Source organism: Salvelinus namaycush, chromosome 23, assembly GCF_016432855.1.
Source record: "Salvelinus namaycush isolate Seneca chromosome 23, SaNama_1.0, whole genome shotgun sequence".
Lineage (NCBI taxonomy): Eukaryota > Metazoa > Chordata > Actinopteri > Salmoniformes > Salmonidae > Salvelinus > Salvelinus namaycush.
In genome coordinates, this window is record NC_052329.1 from 43,216,469 (window position 1) to 43,234,214 (window position 17,746).

Consider the following 17,746-nt stretch of genomic DNA (forward strand, 5'->3'; position numbering starts at 1 on the left):
TGTTTTAAGCATCACACATCTTTACACAGGTGTGTGTGTAGTATGCATGCATAGGCCGTCTTTCTACGGTTAAGTGTACAAGTGTTATGTCGTGGAAAATTGCAAGATTATGTTATAATGCTTGTATTGCATAATATGTTTATGTGATATACGTGTCTATTAGAATGTATTTCTTTGGACTCTAGTGTTGGCAGTTGCATTTCTTCCCTCAGCTGGGGCTCAGTCACTTGGGGCCCAGAGAGGGGAGAGGTCAGGCTTATCTTTCACATATCCCTGGTGCTATGCAGAATATCAGAAAGGGAAGAGGACAGGATGGAACATTGTCTTCATATGTGAATGTATCTGTTAAACCATGTGAAGGGATGGCGTGATTAAGGGGGAACCAATTACTTGTCTCCACAATGTCTGTGTGCAATTCACTCCCTCCTTTGGCATTGGGGGGAAGTGTATGGCAGTGTCTGGAACCATTGTATGTCCTCTCTGATGTTGCACTTATCCTGGGATAGTGTATGACCTAGAGGCTCACTCCCTTCAGTGAGCTTGTACAGGAGTGGGGTCAAGAGGGGGTTTACTTGAGATGGGCGTATCTAGAGTTGACAATTGATTTATGCCATTGGATGAGATGGTGTTTTTGTGCTATGAAGTACCAAGAACGGGATTAGAACCTCGTCTTAGGGACCAAACTGAACGGAAATTTATAGCGAATGTTATCTGGCTATGGGATACTCCTTTCTCAATTATAAAGTCCCTTTGTGAAGTGCTCCTAATATCTGTGGTTCGTCATGTAGGTTGAGAGGGGTGTATCTTGGCTATAAAAGATATTTGTACTTTTGTGTTGTCACTTTCAATGGTTCATTAGAAATGGTGCATCATTGAAAGTCAAATGCTATTGCAAAGCTCTTATTATTAAAGATGTAGTTTAAGTATAACTCTGACTGGTGTGTGAAGTTTGTAACTCTCCTCATTTGGTAATGCAGAAATTAACTACCACATATGTCAAATTTGTAAATAGATGTGTACATCAGAATTTACTCTACTGTGTGTTTATCACCATATGTTCAGGTATGCGAGGGCCTGAGTATCAGTGGTGGAAAAAGTACTCAACTGTCATACTTGAGTAAAAGCAATAGAAAATGACTCAATTAAAAGTGAGTCACCCAGTGAAGCACTACTTGACTAAAAGTATCTGGTTTTAAATGTACTTAAGTGTAAAGGTGGAGAAAGTACTCAACTGTCAATTTTATAAAAGTAAAAGCCATACATCAAATTACTTATATTAAGCAAACCGGACAGCACAATGTTCTTTTTCCTCCCTTCTTTTTATTTATGGACAGACAGGGGCACACAAACACTCAGACATAATTTACAAACACAGTATGTGTTAAGTGAGTCTGCCAGATCAGAGTCAGTAGGGATGACAACGTGTTCTATTGATATATGGACCATATTGCTGTAATGCCTGAGCAGTTTGATGGGGTTGAGGTCAGGCTCTGAGCAGGCTAGTCAAGTTCTTCCACACTGATCTTGAAAAAAACAATTTCTGTATGGACCCCATTTTGTGCACGGGGGCATTGTCATGCTGAAACTGGAAAGGGCCTTCCCCAAACTGTTGCCACAAAGTTGGAATCACAGAATCGTCTAGAATGTCATTGTACGCTGTCGCGTTAAGATGTCCCTTCACTGGAACTAAGGGGCCTAGCCCGAACCATGAAAAAAGCCACAGACCATTATTCCTCCACCAAACTTTACAGTTGGAACTATGCATTGGAGCAGGTAGCGTTCTCCAGGCATCCGCCAAACCCAGATTCATCCATCAGACTGCCAGATGGTAAAGCGTGATTTATCACTCCAGAGTCCAATGGCCGCAAGCTTTACACCACTCCAGGCGACACTTGTGCGGCTGCTCAGTCATGGAAACCCATTTCAGGAAGCTCCCGACGAACAGTTCTTGTGCTGACGTTGTTTCCAGAGGCAGTTTGGAACTCGGTAGTGAGTGTTACAACATAGGACATGCTTCAGCGGTCCTGTTCTGTGAGCTTGTGTGGCCTACCACTTTGCGGCCGAGCCATTTGTTGCTCCTTGACGTATCCACTTCACAATAAAAGCACTTACAGTTGACCCGGGCAGCTCTAGCAGGGCAGAAATTTGACAAACTGACTTGTTGTAAAGGTGGCATCCAATGACGGTGCCATGTTATAAGTAATTGAGCTTAAATAGCGGAATCCACTCATTTGAAGAGGTGTCCACATACTTTTGTATATATAGTGTATTTCACATTGGTTTAGATGGTACAATGACGCTCTACATCAGGGTTCGTTCATCAACTAGGTTTGGCCTTGGGCCAAATGTTTTCTGAGCTAATAGTCGGTGGGCCAGAAAATAATTGGCATATAATATTAGCACAATTAATAGGCCTACTCTACACACTTCTGACGAGAACATAAATTCAATGGCAATAATTTTTTTCTGATTACACACACAAAAAAAAAAAAATGTATCTCAAGCATCAAAAGATGGAGAATAAAAAGTTTAAGTTTAAGGAATGTATGGTTTAATTTTTTTAATATTAACAATAATTTAATCTTTCAGCCGATATAAGACACTTAAATCTACCAAAATTTGTTGTTTCTCTAAAATCTGCGATCAGGCTCTGCACGATTTACAGCGGTCCCGTTGACAGGACGCTGATCCCTAAGAAGCTAGCAAGAGGAAATTTTAATCTCAAGTATCAAAAGGTGGAGAATAAAAATCGACATTTAAGGGTTGAATGGACAGCGATACGCATTCATCTTACCACCTTTCTCCGATGCCAAGCCTGTGGGTTATTTGCAATGAAAATGTTGTTTGCAAAGAATTCAATCTCACAAATCATTATGAATCTAAGCATGGTACTTTCAGTGGTCTTCCCACTCCAGAGAGAGGCATGATGTAGAAAAATGTAAGAGTTAGCACACGGAAGCAGAATCCTCCTCTGTGGCCTGACCCAACAACAGAAGGTCACAAGTGCCTCCATTAAAAGCGTCCTGGGTTCTAACCAAACACAACATGCCCTTCACAGACGTCGAGGTGTTTAAAAAGTGCATGGTGACAGCTTTGGTGGAATTGGCTACGGACAAGTCTATGGATAGTATAATTGAGACTGTCAAACCGGGGCCCCTGTCTGCATCAACAGCAGGCCGCCATGTCCATGCACTGGTGGATGATGTGCATAGGATTGTTCTGGAGGGGCTCAATCAGGTTGATCATTTTCCCCTGGCTATTGATGACAACACTGATGTAGCACAGTTGTGTGTATATGTCCGTTAATTAGATTATTTTTCAATTTCTTAAAGAACATTAGACCAGTACCATTGTAATTTGAAACATGCCCATAAATGTGTTAGGGTGCCTGTATAACTTCTACATTTAAGACACTGAGGAGAGGACGAGGGGGGGCTAAAAACATGTCTGCGATTCTGGGATTGGGTAGAGTAGTCGTTGTAAAATATTCATTTTCAATAGGGATATTCTACCCAACCATGAAATCAGAGAAGAGTTCCAGCGCTCCAGATCCTGTCTTATTGTGTCAAATAAGGGAACAAAATTAGCTTTATACTTTTGCTGGAATTTGGGAGTTACGAATATATCCAGATTCATAAAACCTGAAGGAGACCATTTAAAAGGAAATGGGGGAGCGGTAGTAGGTACAGAGCTAAGACTACCAAGTGGCATAGACTCTGATTTTGTTAAATTAATCTTGTAGCTTGAAAATACACTGAATAATTCAATAATATTAACAAGAGATGTAATTGAAGTCTCGGGGCTCGAGATGAATATCAAAACATCAGCATACAAGCTTATTTTTTGACGAACGTCACCAATGAGCAGACCCTGTATAGCAGGCGTTACTCTGATGGCCTCGGCCAATGGTTCCATTCTGAGCGTAAACAGGAGAGGGGAATAAGGATAGCCCTGTCTGGTACCTCGGTGTGTGGAGAAGCTATTAGTCCTTAGTAAGGCTAGCAGCATTCGTTGGTAGTCTTGAATAACATTAAGATACGCCTGACATTATTACATCAGTTACGGCCCTTAACGAAGCCAGTTTGGTCCCCTTTTACAATTAAAAAATCTAATCAAATGCTATTGGTCACTTACACGTGTTCAGCAGATGTTATTGCGAGTGTAGCGAAATGCTTGTGTTTCCAGCTCCAGCAGTGCAGTAATATCTAACAAGTAATATCTAACAATTTCACAACAATACACACAAATGAAAAGGAATGGAATTAAGAATCTAAAAGTATTTGGGCGACATAAACTAAGATACAGTAGAAACATATGAGAATAGTAATTCAAAATGTAAACATTAAAGTGGCCAATGATTTCAAGTCTATGTATATAGGGCTGCAGCCTCTAACGTGCTAGTGATGGCTAGTCTGATAGCCTTGAGATTGAAAAACAGCTTCTGTCTCTCGGTCCGTTTTGATGAACCTGTACTGATCTCACATTCTGGATGATAGCGAGGTGAACAGGCAGTTGCTCAGGTGGTTGTTGTCCTTGATGATCTTTCTGGCCTTCCTGTGACATCAGGTGCTGTAGGGCAGGTAGTTTGCCCCCGGTGATGCGTTGGGCAATCCGCACCATCCTCTGGAGAGCCCTGTGGTTGTGGGTGGTGCAGTTTCCGTACCAGGCGGCGGTAAAGCCCGAAAGGATGCTCTCAATGGTGCATCTGTAAAAGTTTGTGAGGGTTTTAGGTGCCAAGCCAAATGTAGTCAGCCTCCTGAGGTTGAAGAGGCGCTGTTGCGCCTTCTTCACCACACTGTGTGGGTGGACCATTTCAGTTTGTCCGTGATGTGTATGCCGAGGAACGTGAAGCTTTACACATTCACTGTGATCCCGTTGATGTGGTTAGGGGGGTGCTCCCTCTGCTGTTTCCTGACGTCCACGATCAGCTCCTATGTTTTGTTGACATTGGGTGAGAGGTTATTTTCCTGGCACCACAGTCCCATGGCCCTTACCTCCTCCCTGTAGGCTGTCTCGTCATTGTTGGTAATCGGGCCTACTACTATTGTGTCGTCTGCAAACTTGATGATTGAGTTGGATGTGTGCATGGCCACGCAGTCATGGGTGAACAGGGAGTAGAGGAGGGGGCTGAGCACACATCCTTGTGGGGCCCCTGTGTTGAGGATCAGTTTAGTGGAGGTGTTGTTTCCTACCTTCACGACCTGGGGACGGCCCGTCAATTAGTCCAGAACCTAATTGCACAGGGCGGGGTTGAGACCCAGGGTCTCGAGCTTAATGATGAGCTTTGAGGGTACTATGGTGTTGAATGCTGAGCTATAGTCAATGAACAGCATTCTTACATTGGTATTCCTTTTGTCCACATGGGACAGGGGCTGAGTCACTGGCTTACTGGTGCTCTTTCATGCCGTCCCTAGGAGGGGTGCGTCACTTGAGTGGGTTGAGTCACTGACGTGATCTTCCTGTCTGGGTTGGCGCCCCCCCTTGGGTTGTGCCGTGGCGGAGATCTTTGTGGACGAAACTCGGCCTTGTCTCAGGATGGTAAGTTGGTGGTTAAAGATATCCCTCTAGTGGTGTGGGGGCTGTGCTTTGGCAAAGTGGGTGGGGTTATATCCTTCCTGTTTGGCCCTGTCCGGGGGTATCATCGGATAGGGCCACAGTGTCTCCTGACCCCTCCTGTCTCAGCCTCCAGTATTTATGCTACAGTAGTTAATGTGTCGGGGGGGCTAGGGTCAGTTTGTTATATCTGGAGGACTTCTCCTGTCTTATCCGGTGTCCTGTGTGAATTTAAGTATGCTCTCTAATTCTCTCCTTCTCTCTTTCTTTCTCTCTCTTGGAGGACCTGAGCCCTAGGACCATGCGTCAGGACTACCTGGCATGATGACTCCTTGCTGTCCCCAGTCCACCTGGCCTTTCTGCTGCTCCAGTTTCAACTGTTCTGCCTGCGGCTATGGAACCCTGACCTGTTCACCGGACCTGCTAAAAAAGCCAACTGACATTTACTCCTGAGGTGCTGACTTGCTGCACCCTTGATAACTACTGTGATTATTATTATTTGACCATGCTGGTCAATTATGAACATTTGAACATCTTGGCCATGTTCTGTTATAATCTCCACCCGGCACAGCCAGAAGAGGACTGGCCACCCCTCGTAGCCTGGTTCCTCTCTAGGTTTCTTCCTAGGTTTTGGCCTTTCTAGGGAGTTTTTCCTAGCCACCGTGCTTCTACACCTGCATTGCTTGCTGTTTGGGGTTTTAGGCTGGGTTTCTGTACAGCATTTTGAGATATCAGCTGATGTACGAAGGGCTATATAAATAAATTTGATTTGATTTGTTCAGTGCGATGGCATTGTCTGTGGATCTTTCGTCTGTGGGTCTAGAGTGTCAGGTAAGGTGGAGGCGATATGATCCTTGACTAGTCTCTCAGACTGGGGTAGGGAGAGATTCCGAACATGTTCAAACACTCCAGCTCCAACTGGTCTGCGCAAGCTCTGAGGACGTGGCTAGGGATGCCGTCTGGGCCGGCAGTCTTGCGAGGGTTAACACACTTAAATGTCTTCCGTCGGCCACGGAGAAGGAAAGCCCACAGTCCTTGATTACGGGCCGCGTCGGTGGCACTATGTTATCCTCAAAGCGGGTGAAGGTGTTTAGCTTGTACAGAAGCAAGACATTGGTGTCCGCGATGTGACTGGGTTTTACCTTTGTAGTCCGTGATTGTCTGTAGTCCCTTCCACATACGTCCCGTGTCTGAGCCGTTGAATTGTGACTCCACTATGTCTCTATACTGATGTTTTGCATGTTGATTGTCTTATGGAGGGAATAACTACACTGTTTGTATTCGGCCATATTCCCAGTCCCCTTGCCATGGTTAAATGCGATGGTTCGTGCTTTCAGTTTTGCGCGAATGCTGACATCTATCCACGGTTTTAATAATCACAGTGGGTACAACATCTCCTATACACTTCCTGATAAACTCACTCACTGTATCAGTGTATTTGACAATATTATTCTCGGAGGCAACCTGGAACATACCCCAGTCCGCGTGATCAAAACAATCTTTAAGAGTGGATTCCAATTGGTCAGACTAGCATTGAATTGTCCTTAGCACAGGTATTTCCTGATTGATTTTCTGCCTATAGGAGTAAAATGGAGTCGTGATCAGATTTGCCGAAGGGAGGGTGGGGAAGGGCCTTGTATGCATCCCAGAAGTTGGAGTAGCAGTGGTCGAGGGTTTTCGCAGCGCAAGTACTACAGTCATTGTCTTGATAGAACTTCAGTAGTGTTTCTCAAATTAGCTTTGTTAAAATCCCCAGCAACAATAAATGTGGCCTCAGGATATGTGGTTTCCAGTTTGCATAAAGTTTAGTGAAGTTCCTTGAGAGCAGTCGTGGTATCGGCTTGAGGGGGAATATACACGGCTGTGACTATAAGCGAAGAGAATTCTTTTGGGGAGGTAATACGGTCAGCATTTGATTGTGAGGTATTCTAGGTCGGGTGAACAAAAGGACTTGAGTTTCTGTACGTTATCACAATATGAGCAGTTAATCATAAAACATACATCCCCGCCCTTCTTCCCATAGAGATATTTATTCCTCTCTTCACGATGAACTGAGAGAGCCATGTTTCCATGAAACAGAGTATGTTACAATCCCTGATGTCTCCCTGGAAGGAAATCCTCGCCCTGAGCTCGTCAACTTTATTATCCAGAGACTTAACAAAATCGAGTAATATACTCAGAAGCGGTGGGCGGTGTGCTTGCCTCCTGAGTTGGACTAGAAGTCGACTACCTCTCCTCCGCCAGCGGTGATTTGGGTCAGCCTCTAGAATCAGCTCAATTGCCCTGTGGGGTACGAACAAAGGATCCGAGTCGGGAAAGTCGTATTCCTGGTCATAATGCTGGTGAGTTACCGCCGCTCTGATATCCAAATGTTCTTCTCGGCTGTATGTAAAATAACATTTTCTGGGCTAACAATGTAAGAAATAAAAAAGTTTAAGAACTAGAATCATGGCAGCCCTATCTGTCGGCACCATTTTGTCAGATCTGTGGCAATAAGTCCTCTAGTCATGTGGCTAGGATTTCAGAAAGCAATTTCCTATCCACGTTCAGAAGGGCAATAAGGTCTGTTGAAGGAACAAGACTCTAGGCATTTCCCCTTTTTGAGAATAAGTGATATGTTACCTTCCCTCAGAGTTTGAGGGAGGTCGTCATTTGAAAATGAGTGGTTAAACATATCAAGCAATGGCTCAAGGATCAGGCCTTGGGATTCCTTAGAGAACTCACTACAAAACCCGTCTGGCCCTAAAGGCCCTACCATTTTGCAAATTCTCAAATGCAAACATCTCTTCCTTGGTAAGGGGCATTAAGGAGACCTCTGTTCTTCGGAAATAATAGGGAGTTCAATCTTATAAAATAAGTCCTCAATTAGTTTGGGTGCATCATTGTCAGTTCTGAGGAATAAAGATTTGCAAAATAAATCTTCAATGACTCAAAATCACATCCATCTCCCCGACATCCACAAGATCGTGTTGAAGGGGAAATGCTACTTTTTCCATTAAGTCACTTAGTATTTACATAATACAGTTACATGGGCTACTAACATTATTGTGAGTGCTTATCCAGGGCTATTTAGGTCTCATGCTGACAGTATTTTCTGTTTGTTCTGTCATGACAGGAGCGGGCTATCCCAAGACTTTTCTTTAAATGAATGTAAAACGCAGGTCAACTAATGTTGAATATTTATCGTTACTAGGGAGATCCCAGTAACCAATCATATTATGATGTATTTAAAAGTTGACAGCTATTACAAAATCAGTTGTCATAAGCTGCATGACGAGCAGTTTATTTTTCGAATTATTGAGTTTTGATCTTAGTCCCTATCCTAACCTCACGTTCTACACCAGTGGGCGCCACGTTCTACACCAGTGGGCGCCAACATGTTAAAAAGGAGCTAGAACGGAATGTGAAGAGCTATCGCCATTCTATGGAAGAAAAACTACGTTTCAAATCGTCGTGAGAAGTTGTATAAAACTGAACTAAAAAGAGAAATAGATAATAACACTCCCTTATCTATACAAATGTGCTGTGAAAGGGTTGAGGGACAGATTGACGCCAGGATATGGTGAGTTTTCATAAGGAGAACGAGCTACCAGCGATTAGGCTAGCTAAGCTATTGCTAGCATTTTGAGAGTGTTCATACTGACCCAAGCATAGGCACAAGCCATTAACATTTAGTTTAGCTCAGTTATCGATCAATCAATTGAAATATCAAAACGTGTATAGGTCTAAGCGCTAGTCCTTTGCATTGTCCAGGTTAGTTTAATGTTTAGTTCATGTGAGCCTGGTGCTGTAGTTAAAGTGTAAAGCATTTTGACAAAGTTTTATTTTCTCATTCCTGTAAGAGATAAAAGCTAAGAGCTATATTCATGTTTATATGAAAGGTACTCATGGTATATATATATATTGTGTGATCCTGTTTAAAACAGGTCAGGTTTTTTGAGTATGGATTCAGTTCCACCAAGGATGGCGAGCCGCCAGAACCCAGGACATCCATAAGATTTGCATGCAAAAACCTATTTCCCTTTTCCTTGGAGGACAATGAATTTGCACTGCCATACTAGTGTGGTAGGATTATTTGTTGCAAGACATCATTGCACCATCCCATGGGACTGTCATAAGCACATTTAAGCACCAGCGTTTGATATGCACAGTCACTCACATTTGATTCCATCTCATAGTGGTTTATAAGTCAGTCATTCTGAATTGGGTTTTTCTGTGGATTCATGTTAATTGTATTTCAATTAAACTTTGAACATTGAAATCTGAGATACCCTCAATATTAGTTAGTTGGCCTCCTGAGTGGTGCAGTCTAAGGCACTGCATTGCAGTTGCTAGCTGTGCCACTAGAGATCCTGATTCGAGTCCAGGTGCTGTCGCAGTCGTCCGCGACCGGGAGACCCATTGGGCGGTGCACAACTGACCAAGCATCGTCCAGGTTAGGGGAGGGTTTGGCCAGGCAGGGATGTCCTTGTCCCATCGCTCTCTAGCGACTCCTGTGGCAGGCCGGGCGCATGCACGCTGACACGGTGTATGGGGTTTTCTCCGACACATTGGTGCGGTTGGCTTCCGGGTTAAGCTGGCATTGTGTTAACTTCTTGTCAATATGGGGGCTCTGTTTTCACTTTGTAAAAATTCATTCCCAAATTAAACTGCCTCATACTCAATTCTTGCTCGTACAATATGCATATTATTATTACTATTGGATAGAAAACACTCTCTAGTTTCTAAAACAGTTTGAATTATATCTGTGAGTAAAAGACTCAAGTTGGAGCAAACTTCCTGTCAGGAAGTGAGAAATCTGAAATCAGGCAGTCTGTTCCAGGGTCAGTTTATTAATTTGCATGTATTCTATTGGTCGACATGCACTGCATACGCCTTCCCCTAGATGTCAGCAAGCAGTGAGAATTGGAATGGTGTTGCTAGGCAGATCTGAGGCCATATAAAGGGTCTTGGAACGTGGGGTGCACTCTTTTCAACGTTCGTCATGGCGCAAGACAGACCTCAGGATGGCATTCTGAAAAGCTCTCGTTATAGGCCTTAGATATATCCGGCTCTGATTTTATTCGATATAGGTGTTAAAGACATCATAATGTAGTTATTTTAAACCGAGTTATATCAGTTTATATCAGTATATTGCGATTTTCGGATATTTCTTTGTGCTGCGTTATAGTGAGTTGGACACGTCTTCGCCACATGGCTAATGTTTACTGCTAATTCCAAAGTTGAAGGCGACAATCTACAACCGAGCAACGATTCTTCTGGACAAAGGACAACTTGCCCAAGATTCTGATGGAAGCTCATCAAAAAGTAAGAACTATTTATGATGTTAATTCGTTGTTCTGTTGAAAAATGTAAAACTACTATTCCGCCATTAATTTCGGTGCGGTCTCGCTTTAACGCACGCTGTATGTCGTAGTAACGTTAATTTTAAAAATCTAACACAGCGGTTGCATTAAGAACTAATGTATCTTTCATTTGCTGTCCAACCTGTATTTTTTAGTCAAGTTAATGATTAGTTATTGATTAGATTAGGTGCCTCTCCCAAGATTTCTCCCGACATTTTCTTTGCAGCTTGGCTACTATTCATTGTATAACCACGATTTGTGCCGCTAAATATGCACATTTTCGAACAAACAATATATGTATTGTGTAATATGATGTTATAGGACTGTCATCTGATGAAGTTTTGAGAAGGTTAGTGAAAAATGTAATATCTTTTGCTGGTTTATTCGCTATCGCTAACGTGCATGAATCAATGCTGCTGTGTGGTTGGCTATTGTAGTAAGCTAATATAATGCTAAATTGTGTTTTCGCTGTAAAACACTTAAAGAATCTGAAATATTGGCTGGATTCACAACATCTTTGTCTTTCATTTGCTGTACGCTGTGTATTTTTCATAAATGTTTTATGATGAGTATTTAGGTAATTCACGTTGCTCTCTGTAGTTATTCTAGTCGCTTTGGTGAGAGTTGTGATGGTGGCTGCAATGTAAAACTATGATTTATACCTGAAATATGCACATTTTTCGAACAAAACATATGCTATACAATAAATATGTTATCAGACTGTCATCTGATGAAGTTGTTTCTTGGTTAGTGACTATTTATATCTTTATTTGGTCGAATTTGTGATAGCTACCTATGCAGGAAAAAAATGGTGAAAAAAGAAAGTGGTGTCTTTTGCTATGGTGGTTAGCTAATAGAAATACATAGTGTCTTCCCTGTAAAACATTTTAAAAATCAGAAATGATGGCTGGATTCACAAGATGTGTATCTTTCATTTGGTGTCTTGGACTTGTGATTTCATGAACATTTTATTATATGATATCCCTGTGGCTTTAGGCTAGGCTATGCTAGTCAGCTTTTTTGATGGGGGGGATCCCGGATCCGGGTTTGTGACTCGTTAGAGGTTAAGAAGCAGTGGTTAAGTCGTGTTTCGGAGGACGCATAGCTCTTGACCTTCCCCTCTCCTGAGTCCGTACGGGAGTTGCAGTGATGAGACAGGACTGTAACTACCAATTGGATACCACAAAATGGGGGAGAAAAAGGGGTAAAAATAGAGTTGAGTGCATCCTAGTAAACTATAGGCGGGATTAGGGTTGCACATTTTGGGGAATATTCATAAGTGGAACCTTTCCATGGGAATTAATGGGAATATATGCAAATTAATATCAATACCATTTAAAATGTAGATTTTTTTTGCATTGGATATATTTACCATATCATATGGAGACAGAAACATAAGCCTTTTACCTTATTATTAGTAGCCATAATTGCAAATGATTAAATCCTTCCAATAGAAATATAAAACAATTATGTTACGAATTGAACTGTAATTAAATGTGTTGACTCTTCGCATGGGATGATTACTGAATAACAAAATAAATGGAATATTGAATGATCCCCAACGATCCATCGCATCTCCTAATAACGTTTTCAACATACATCTGTAAAATTATAGTCTAGAAACTAAAGCTTTGTTTGTCTTCCTCTCAGGCTTCCATGTCTTCTACCTGGACCTCCTCAATGGTCACCAGACTCTGCGGCCTCATCTTCACTGTCCAACCTTGTTGAGGAAGGCTTGTTGTCAGGCTCAAAATGCCTAAAATTTGCTCAGATGGCCACCAATTTTTCAACCCTTGTATTGGTCAGTCTGTTGCGTGCTTTGATGTGTGTGTTCCCAAACAAAGACCAGTTGCGCTCTGAGGCGGCTGATAGTGGGATTTGGAGGATGGGGGCAACAGGGGAAAGAGCCTCAGATCCACAAAGTCCCTTGTTGGCACGACTGCCATATTGCATCTCCATCCCTAAGCCCTTGCATGGAAGTGTACTTCACCAGACTGCCAAGAACCTTGCCCTCGTCCAGGCCAAGGTGGCGAGACACGGTAGTGATGACACCACAGACCTGGTTGATCTCTGCACCAGACAGGATGCTCTTGCCAGCATACTTGGGGTCCAACATGTACGCTGTGGCGTGTATGGGCTTCAGGCAGAAGCCTTTACACTTTTTGATGTATTTCAGAACTGCAGTTTCCTCTGCTTGGAGCAACAGTGAAGTGGATAGGGCAGTACAGATTTCTTCTCTTACATCTGCAAGCAGAGCATCAGACAGGATGGCATTGTCTCCCTCAATCCGTGCAATGGCTACTGCTATAGGTTTCAGGCTGCTTACCACTTTCTCCCAAAATACATCATCCAGGAGGATCCTCTTGATGTGGCTGTCCATATCGGCAGACTGATATGGTAATTTCTTGGAGAGACTCCGTCCCCTCCAGGAGACTGTCAGACATGATGACAACACCACAAAGGTGTTGCTGGGCAGCTTCAATGTGGTGCTCTTATTCTTCTAACTTTGATTGGTGAGGTAAATTGCTGCAAAATTTGATGACCCTTCACATACCTAACCATTTCCTTGGCTCCCTTGTAGAGTGTATCCATTGTTTTCCATGCCATCCATGATGTTGAGGAGCAGATTCAATGCATGAGCAGCACAGCCAATAGGTATGATGTGAGGGTAGGACTCCTCCACTTTAGACCAAGCAGCCTTCACGTTCGCAGCAGTCATTTTTTATTTAACTAGGCAAGTCAGTTAAGAACAAATTCTTATTTACAATGATGGCCTACCAAAAGGCAAAAGACCTCCTGCGGGGACGGGGATTAAAAATAAATAAAAAAACAACATAATTAGGACAGAACACACATCACAACAAGAGACAACACTACATAAAGAGAGACCTAAGACAACATAGCAAGGCAGCAACACATGACAACACAGCATGGTAGCAACACATGGTAGCAACACAAAACATGGTACAAACATTGGGCACAGACAACAGCAAAGGGCAAGAAGGAAGAGACAACAATACATCACGCAAAGCAACAACAACTGTCAGTAAGTGTCCATGATTGAGTCTTTGAATGAATAGATATTACTGTCCAGTTTGAGTGTGTTTGCAGCTCGTTCCAGTCGCTAGCTGCAGCTAACTGAAAATACCAGCGACCCAGGGATGTGTGCGCTTTGGGGACCTTTAACAGAATGTGACTGACAGAACGGGTGTTGTATGTGGAGGATGAGGGCTGCAGCAGATAGCTAAGATAGGAGGGAGCAAGGGTTTTATAAATAAGCATCAACCAGTGGGTTTTGCGACTGGTATACAGAGATGACCAGACAAAGTATAGAGTGCAGTAATGTGTCCTATAAGGAGCATTGGTAGCAAATCTGATGGCCTAATGGTAAAGACCATCTAGCCGCTCAAGAGCAACCTTACCTGCTGATCTATAAATTATGTCTACGTAATCTAACATGGGTAGGATGGTCATCTGAATCAGAGTTAGTTTGGCAGCTGGGGTGAATGACGAGCAATTACGATAGAGGAAACCAGGTCTAGATTTAACTTTAGCCTGCAGCTTTCATATGTGCTGAGAGAAGGACAGTGCTCCATCTAGCCATACTCCAAAGTACTTGTATGAGGTGATAACCTCAGAGGTAGTAATCACACCTGTGGGGAGGGGCATTCTTCTCACCAAACCACATTACCTATTTTTTGGAGGTGTTCAGAACAAGGTTAACTTCTTCAGGCTAGGGGGCAGTACTCGGAAGTTTGGATGAATGAGGTGCCCAATGTAAACTGCCTGTTACTCAGGCCCAGAGGCTAGGATATGCATATGCACGGCAGTATTGGATAGAAAACTCTTAAAGTTTCCAAAACTGTTAGAATGATGTCTGTGTATATAACAGAACTGATATGGCAGGCGAAAACCCGAGGACAATTCATCCAGAATTTATTTTTCAGCTCAACACTGATTACAATGGCTGGGAACGGGAATATAAAAGGAATGCCTCCCAGATTGCAGTTCAGATTGTCAGTTGATTATTGACAAGTTTTTCCAACACTTTTGATAAATAGGGCAAAATAGAAATAGGCCTATAACAGTTAGGATCAGCTTGATCTCCCCCTTTAAATAAAGGACAAACCGTGGCTGCCTTCCAAGATATTGGGAACCTCCCCAGAGAGGAGACAGATTAAAAAGGTTGGCGATAGGCTTGGCGATCATAGGGGCAGCAACCTTAAAGAAAAAAGTGTCTAAACCATCTGACCCAGCTGGTTTTTTTGGGTAAAGTTTAAGGAGCTCCTCTAGCACCTCAGACTCAGTGACCGCCTGCAGCGAGAAACTTTTTAGCTGGGCAGGGGAAAAAAGAGGGAGAAGCATCGGGGATAGTCACATTAAAAGGGGTGGGAGGCATGACTGAGTCAAAATAGGAATCCTGACTTAATGAAGTGGTGATTAAAGAGCTCAGCCATGTGCTTCTTGTCAGTAACAACCCCATCATCAACTTTAAGGGACATGGGCAGCTATGGAGGAGGGTTTATTCTCCAGGACGTTAACCGTTTTCCAGAACTTCTTGGGGATAGATATACAGAGAGAGAATTGCTCCTTAAACGAACTAACTTTGGCCTTCCGGATAGCCCGAGTGCACTTATTTCTCATTTGCCTGAACGTGAGCCAGTCAGCCTGAGTATGCGTGTGCCGAGCCTTTTGCCAAATGCAATTCGAGGTGGAGTAATTCTGCAAGAATTCACGGTCGAACCAGGGGCTGAGCACGTTTTTAATTCTCATTTTCTTTATGGGGGCGTGTTTGTTAACAATACCACTGAAAATATCAAAAAAGAGGGGATCAAGCTGATTCTATACCATTTTACAGAGGCCAGTTCACGAAGGAAGGCTTGCTCATTAAAGTTTTTTAGCAAGCATCTATGACAAATCAGGACAGGTTGCTTCACTGGGCAGCCATTACTAACCCAGGCTGTAGAACAGTGATCACTAAGGTCATTACAGAAGACACCAGACTAATACCTATCATGATTATGTCTGTCACCAGTGCAAATACCTTCAGTGGTCCAAGGTCATTGATGACTGCCTTCAGCTCATCTGCAATGTAGAGACCGGTGTATCTCTTGTCCCTTGTGTCTGTGCTCCTGTAGAATACTGGTTGAGGGGTGGAGATGTAGTTAATTATTCCTTGCCCATGAACATTCGACCACCCATCAGAGATGACTGCAATATAGTCTGCTTGCTCTATGATTTGCTTGACCTTCACTTGAACTCTGCATCAAGCAAATTGGTAGATAAAGCATGTCTGGTTGGAGGGGTGTACACGCTGGACGAAGAACGTTCAGAAATCTCTTCCAACACACATTGCCTGTGAGTATCAGAGGTGAACCACTTGCATACACAGCTTGAGCAAGACATTAATCAGCATTTCTCTGACTACGTTCCTCCATTGAGTCCAAAAAACTTCTGGAAAACTTCTGATTCCAGGTGGACCATGAGCTGTTGCTATCGATAAGGTGTCTGATTCATCATTTTCACCTCGAATAAAAGTAGAGGGACTTTTGTCAGAGATTGCTTGTTGTGAGCGCTGAGGGAACTTTATACACTTGGCCAGATGATTCTGCATTTTTGTTGCATTCTTCACATATGATTTGGCACAGTATTTGCAAATGTACACAGCTTTTCCTTCTACATTAGCTGCAGCGAAATGTCTCCACACATCAGATAGTGCCGTGGCATTTTTCTGTAAAGATTAGAAAAACATTTGTAAAAAAAATAATATATACACACAATTCCATGTACAGATAAATAGTTAAGCAATTACATTAAACAACTCCTTTGTAAGATAAATGTTTTAAAATGAAACATGTATGGAAACAGGTGAATTAGCACTCCTCAGTTAGCAGGCTCAAGCAAGCTAAAACCCACATGGTAGCAAAAACTAACTAGCAGAAATTGTTAACAAGTTAGAAATGATTTAAACACACTTTGCTGTAGGCTACTATTTACTAGTTAACAAAAAATCATGTATGTCATATAAAATATATTCACCCCACCCAGTATTGTAATCAAAACTTACCAGAAAGCATGTAGTCCTTGGCTCAGACAGTGTAGTAGTGTGGGCTCAATAGCATCTCATTAGTGTGCAAGATCTTGAGAACCAGCTGTACATGTGACGGAAGAGTGCACTGCACATGTGCTGAAAGAATGCACTGTGCATGCAGAGGGTTGCAATTCCCTTGAATTGGGGAGTTTAACCAAAATATGCCACAAGATCTAGAATTGCCTTGTGTAGTATCCCACAAAAAAATGTTCACTGTTATAAGCTAACTTGTTTTAATGAATTTAAGCAAAATTCCCAGGCTCAACTTCACATGGAAAATATATGGAAATTTACTGGAAAGTTTCAGACCCTTTGCAACCATACGCGGGATATATAGCCGATATCGAAGTCTATTGTACTGTTGATGTATTGAATTCATATTTCACTCGACGTGATACTTTTGTATTATTTTGGTGGGCTAACTTCCTTCTTGGGCCATTGCATTTAGGACTTTTTGCATCTCAGGTCCAAGATTTTTTTAAATTTTTTTTTTTGGGGGGGGGGGGGGGGTGTTTATAAACCAGGAAATGTCAGAGCAATTTCTGCATATAAGTAGTTTACACCACTGGTGTGTGTGCCCCCCCGTTACCTTATGTTCAGGTAGGTGAGGGCCTGGAGATTGAGAAGACTCTCAGGCAGCGAGCGCAGGCAGTTCTGGTAGAGGTTAAGGTGTTCCAGAGAAACAAACATACACACCTCCACGGGCAGTTCTGGCAGACGGTTACGGGACAGATCTAAACAAGGGGAGAGAGACGTG

General features: G+C 42.7%; 1 protein-coding gene across 4 annotated transcripts in view; it reads right to left on the bottom strand.

Annotated features, from left to right (window-relative positions):
• LOC120018459 (DISP complex protein LRCH3-like) overlaps positions 1 to 17,746 on the bottom strand; it is a 78,274-nt gene that overhangs the window by 40,167 nt on the left and 20,361 nt on the right. For all 4 annotated transcript variants that reach the window (XR_005472225.1, XM_038961678.1, XM_038961677.1 and 1 more), the window contains exon 2: positions 17,579 to 17,723. Coding sequence is in view for 3 of the 4 variants with exons in the window: in XM_038961678.1 (XP_038817606.1) it covers positions 17,579 to 17,723 (145 nt within the window). In the remaining variant the exon portion in view is untranslated. The remainder of the gene's footprint in view (positions 1 to 17,578; positions 17,724 to 17,746) is intronic.